General features: G+C 42.0%; 1 protein-coding gene across 1 annotated transcript in view; it reads right to left on the bottom strand.

The window, feature by feature from the left end:
* The window catches only part of ldlrb (low density lipoprotein receptor b), a 28,521-nt gene extending 23,585 nt beyond the window's left edge, over nucleotides 1-4,936 (bottom strand). The window contains exons 1-6 of the mRNA XM_026170682.1: nucleotides 4,920-4,936; nucleotides 2,816-2,918; nucleotides 2,119-2,244; nucleotides 1,780-1,902; nucleotides 934-1,308; nucleotides 54-422 (exon numbers count right to left, since the gene is read on the bottom strand). Coding sequence (XP_026026467.1) covers nucleotides 54-422; nucleotides 934-1,308; nucleotides 1,780-1,902; nucleotides 2,119-2,244; nucleotides 2,816-2,897 — 1,075 coding nt within the window. The 5' untranslated portion in view covers nucleotides 2,898-2,918; nucleotides 4,920-4,936. The remainder of the gene's footprint in view (nucleotides 1-53; nucleotides 423-933; nucleotides 1,309-1,779; nucleotides 1,903-2,118; nucleotides 2,245-2,815; nucleotides 2,919-4,919) is intronic.
* Between the last annotated feature and the right edge of the window lie 1,217 nt (nucleotides 4,937-6,153).

A 6,153-nucleotide genomic window follows, 5' to 3' on the forward strand; every position in this document is an offset into this window, starting at 1 on the left:
AAAAATGTAATGTGCAGGTTGGCTTTACCAATAAGAAATTTTTAAAAACTCACTGCAATTAGCCTCGTCCGAATGATCGAGGCAGTCGAACCCTCCGTCACACTTCCAGTTGCCAGGGATACAGTCCCCATTCGCACACTGGAACTCGTCAGGTCTGCACGTCTTCTCTGGTTTCCTTCCTTCACAGTTCTGGGGCCACTCGTCAGACCCATCGTCGCAGTTAATGTCTCCATTGCAGCGCCACACCGCAGGCACACACATTGAGCTGTTACACTGGAAGAAGTGAGGGTTACAGTTGGTTTTGGAACAGGAAGCCTCATCTGAGCCATCTAAGCAGTCGTTGTCGATGTCACAAACAAAGCTCTTGGGTATGCACTGGCCATTGGCACAACGAAACTCATGATCTTCACACGGCTCGGCCGCTGTAATGTGATAAGAGAGGGAAATAGGAGTTAATATGGGTATAAAGGTGGAAAACACATCAACAATAAAACTTTTAAAATACATTTTTTAACTTATATTAACAAATTTTTTCCTACTGTAATCTACAGGTAAAAAGCACACAATCCCAGTCAAGTCTAGTTTTTCGCATCAGTTACTAAGCTTTCTTTCTGGTAATTATATTGCAATGCACTGCTGTTATAGTCAGCTTTTCGACCACAGTGCCATTTCTCTGCGACACAATGGTTCACATAGTTATGAACTGCTAAACCATTTCCCAACATGTTGTAGCTTTCATTAGTACCAAAGCAGCTGAAGCGGATAAAACAGCCCCTCTGCTACTTAACTGACCAGATCAATTTCCCAGAAGTTTAAATGACTTGATGCTGATCTCTGATTAAAAAGAAGAAATGATCGTTTTTTGTCTCAAAATGCAGGTAACAAGGTGCTCAAAGATACAGTGGGAATTGTATAAAAAGTAAAAAAGCTCACTGCAGTTAGTCTCATCTGAACCATCCTGGCAGTCAAACATTCCATCACACTTCCAGTTGTCTTTGATACAACTCCCATTCACACACTGGAACTCATGAGTTTGGCAGTGTGTTTTCTTCTCTGGTTCCCTTCCCTCACAGTTCTGGGGCCACTCGTCAGACCCATCGGGGCAGTCAATGTCTCCATCGCAGCGCCACACCGCCGGCACGCACACTGAGTTGTTGCACTGGAAGGAGTGAGGGCTACAGGTGGTGTTGGAACAGGAAACCTCATCTGAGCCATCTGAGCAGGTTTCGTTGCTGTCGCAAACAAAGCTCTTGGATATGCACTGGCCATTGGCACAACGAAACTCATGATCGTCACAATATTTGGCCGCTGTGGTAAAACAAGAGGGGAGGATAGGAGTTAGAAATCGATCAATTATGATATCAATAACAACACCTTGAGTCATTGCAATGGAAGGAGTGAGGGTCATAGTTGGGTTTGGGACAGGAAGCCTCGTCTGAGCCATCTGAGCAATCGTTGTCACTGTCACAAACAAAGATTTTAGGTATGCACCGGTCACTATCGCGACGAAACTCATGATCTCCACACAATAACAACACTTATATATTTATATGTATTAACTAGACTTCAGGATTATAAATACACTACTAGTATTAGCTTTTTTTTTAAAGATTACTTGACTTTAAGTCTGTTCTTCAAATCCCTTTTGAGATATTATTATTATACATTGAACAAAATTCATTCTTGCCAAAAACACTTTCAGTTAGTCGTGTCTTGTTTGTGGATGCTTTAGCATGAACTTTGAGGTGTAGAAAAACTCGGCTCTGGTAGAAAACTTACTGCAGTTTTTCTCATCAGCGCCGTTAGTACAGTCGGCTTTGCCGTCACATTGCCAGTCTTTTGATATGCACTGGCTCGTGGGATCGCCACAGTTGAACTGCGAATCCCGACAGATTTTGACTCCTGAGGAGAGAAACATGAAGCGTGACTCATTTCACGTGACCATAGAGAGACACAGCTTTTTGCTATTATGTCGTAAAGCTTAACAATCATTTGACTTTGTTAATGTGTTTCTGGTTCACTGTGGTGACAGTCTGATCATTTCCTTCATCATGCACATCATCCAAAACTAAATATTTTTAGTTTTGTGTAAGGTGTAGCTGATATGTGATAACATACCGCAGCTAGCGGGCAGCTCATCAGTTCCATCACCACAATCATCACTTCCATCACAAATCCACCTGCGGGTGATGCACCTCCCATTTCCGCACTTAAACTGATTGGCGTTGCATATGTAGGCTGCATCTGTGAAAGACAAAAATCACAACTGGAGTCCAATGTGCCGTGGGAGTCCATTCATACCTTGCTGGGCATTTGTAGTAACGTGTCGGACATGTGCAGAAGAGGCATAGCGGATATACTGGACAAAGGATGTTGAAAGTACAGCTGCCAAGCAGGAGGAAAAGAGGAAGACCACAGAGAATATTCATGGAAGTAGTAAAGGAAGATGTGCAGAGGGTTGGTGTGATAGAGGAGGTAGGATAAGGTGAAGGCTGATGATCTGCTGGGGGGGGGGGGCTGATAAAAGAAGCAGCCGAAAGAAGAAGACAACAGTGTGTGGGGTTATGAAGCTAAACTGTGCCAAATATAACCGTTCACCATAAAACTATTTGACACTATAAGCCAAGCAAAGTGTTTCTGACTAACAAACAAACATCTGTCCTAGAGGGAAAGTTTTTTTTTCTTTTTTGCATGTAAACAGATGTACTCTTGGTTTTATCACACTTCTCCTTTCTTCATAAGTTTTAATGAAGCACATCAAATCTATTACAACACAGGAGGAAAGAAAGAGTTGGTGAAAAGTTCAATTTCTTACCAGTTTCAGACGAACAATGAACAAGTGTCAAAAGACACCAGCAAGCAGACAGTCCTACGAGTCCCTTCCAAATCTTAGACATGTCGTCTTTTATCTTCTTTTTCTTTGACAAGAATAAAAAGATGACTGTGAGCAAAACTATATAGAGAGCCTCAGTCACATGAGTGTTGCACCAATCCCAGCTGGGGTGTTTGAAATTGGGAGCAAGCAGCGCTGAGCCCACTCAATGTGCTTATCTTCGTCCCAACCAGTGGGTTTTCCTCTCTCTCTCTCTCTCTCTCTCTTTCTGTGTAAACTGACAAATACCAATGAATATACCTGTATGTTTTATAATGTTGTGCACAGATTTAAAAGGCGTTTTTGGAAACAGGTTTTTTTTATTGGCAAGAAGAGTTATTGCTGTAACACAGGCTAATAGGCAAAATATAAAAGAATGTTTTTCTACATTAGCAACAACACCCCCGAGATTAAAAATCACTTTTTCTTTTTTAATCAGAGGTAAACATTCACTCTTTCAGAGTATCCGCTCAGGTGATGATATGGACGATCACATTATTCAGGCAGTACTATGGAGACAGGGTATCTTCGGGAGGTGTTGGAAGGTGGCTGGGGCACTAAGTAAGCCAAAAGGAAATGTGTCAAATTGGTAAACACCATGTGGAGTGCTGAAAGAGGTCTTTGTCATTAACTTTGAAGATAAGGGAATCTACCAGTAGTCATTTGTTAAATCCAGTGTCATTAAAAAACACGGAGTGGACAACAAGTACAGGAGACTAGATGTGAGTGACACTGGCTTCAACATATACACACACGCTAGTTCACAATAATAACAACAGGGCAACACCAGGCACTCTGCGACTCTTCCGTTAGCTCCATCTCTACCATTGCGTTCAGTCCTTTCAGAGTCACCTTTTTCTCGTGTGAGTAAGATCGTACCATCTCACAGTCATTGTAACGTTGTATGAGATTTGTGTTTCCTAGCTAAGGAACAACACCCAATGACAAACCTACAACTTGGTATCATCTGGCCTCTGGACCAGCGAGAGATGGTCCTCAGAAAGGAGATGGCTGAGATTTGGAACCTGCGGCCCCAACTCATCTCTGTCATTCACAGGGCTCACCAGAGAAACAGGCTCCACAATCTTACTTGCTTTTAGGAGACCGAGGTGGTAGATTTGTTTCTCTCTGTCCCCTGATAGACAGATGCATCAACACACTGTCTGTAGATGCATCTACATGAATGACTGGGCGGGTCATCTGCTTCTATCATTTTATGCAGATGAAGCTGGAAATTGGTGACAACGGCACAGACGACACCATCATACCCTCCCTGCACCACTCGGGGAGCAGTTCCGGGTGCCATTGATTAGCCACTCTTGCTTCGCATGATTTACAGACATTTGATGCATTTAGGAAACAACTGATGATTTATTAACTGTTTCCCACATGGAGTAACAACACTCACGTCACTTTCCTCAGCTGGCACTGCTCCCTCAATCACTCCTCCTGGCAGCTGGATTAGAGATTCTGCTACACTCACTATTACAACACGCTGGTAAAACACAGAGTTTCACAAGTTTGTTTTGTTTGAGTTTGAGAGACAGACTGCCTCTCCGGTTGACCTTTGAGCTCATAAATCGAGCTTCCTCTCACTCATTCTGCTGAGGGTTGCACTCGGCACTTCTTCACTCCAGCATTTCATTACATCTTTCTTTTCTGTCTGTTTCCCTTCATCAGTGTTTTGTTCTGTCTACTTTTCTCTTGTCTTTCTTCTTTTCCCCGCACTGGTCGCAGCTGGCCCTTCCTTGAGCCTGGTTGTACCAGAGAAACGGGAGTTTTTTTTCCTTCCCACTGTCACAAAGTGCATGCTCACACTGGCTGGCTTGATTGTTGGGGTTTCGCCCAATTCTGTAGTGTCTTTACCTCACAGTATGAAGAGCATTGAGGTATCTGCTGTTATGAAATAGCGTTATATAAATAAACCTGGCCTAATGTTGTTTTTTCATTTTTTTAAACAGCGTAAAAACTAATGAATTTAGACAAAAACTCACAATGTAATGAAATTATACAAGATAAAAATACAAAAATGAAGCAAAATACACACATAAACAGTTTGGGTCATCAAAGCAGAGCCAGGTGAAAAACAGCTCAGCTCCCCTCTCAGCAGATGTTACATGTAACAGCTAATTTTAAGTTGCTTAAGGGGTAAGGGTTGTGTAAGGGTTCCTGGAAATCAGGAATATTGACTCATCCTCGTACTTTCCCCTCTTCCCCTTAAGGCTGTGGCTACACTGTAGCTGCCATCACCAGTGTGTGAATGTATGTGTGAATGGGTGGATGACTGGATGTGTAAAGCGCTTTGGGGTCCTTAGGGACTAGTAACGCGCTATACAAATACAGGCCATTTACCATTTACCATTTATTGACATACTCACTGAGCTTTAGTTTTAACCAAAAAACTCGCACATCTCAACCTGTGACTCCTCTAAGCATGCTGTACATTCAGCATACTTCTGTGCTGTTTGCAAACAGTGCTGTTTGCCATCTCAGTGAAGAGTTTCTGTTTTGATTTGCTGGATCATACTTAGAGTGAGATTTTGGCAGCACAATTCTACTTTCACATTGTACTGGATGCTTTGAGCAGTAAGAATAAGAGCATTTTATGAATGCTCAGAAAGACACCTGATTTTATAGTTTAGGAATTAAAAAAGAGAAAAAAAAATCACTGAAGAAGCCTGTGGGACTGTTACAACACAGTGCTAATTTTACATTATGTTTGATGCTTTGGCCATGGTAAAAACAACTGCATCTAAAACTCACTGAAGAAAGCTCAATGGGTGTATCAGGCTTAAGACAACTGACAGACCTAAAGGGCATAGGTGTGATTTTACTGTTCTACTTGTATGAGACCTCCTACTAGTGATGAAATGGAGTCATTACACCTTACAGTTGATCCTAACAGCAGGTTTGTTTGGGTCTGAAGTTAAAAATCTGCTGAAATGAAAACTACTGCCGTAGCACTTTTAGTTTGTAGACATAGGATTTAAAGAGTGTCAACTGAGACATGTAAATACCCCCAAAACCTTTAACTCAGACGAACTTACTGGCGTTTATCCTTCTGGGCTCAAGTTGTAAGAAAAATAATAAATATAGCTGATTGCCTGACGAGCAGCTGACATTTGGCATTTCAACATTAAAAACTCGTGTTTTACTTGTGAATTTTGCCTCGAGTGTTCTGAACTTTGACCTTTACAAAATACAGTCCACACATGCCTTAATGTTAGTCATAGACTACAAGGAACACAGAACTGGGCTATCCAGTGAGCAAAGACCACTTA

This window comes from Astatotilapia calliptera, chromosome 6 (genome assembly GCF_900246225.1).
Source record: "Astatotilapia calliptera chromosome 6, fAstCal1.2, whole genome shotgun sequence".
Classification (NCBI taxonomy): domain Eukaryota; kingdom Metazoa; phylum Chordata; class Actinopteri; order Cichliformes; family Cichlidae; genus Astatotilapia; species Astatotilapia calliptera.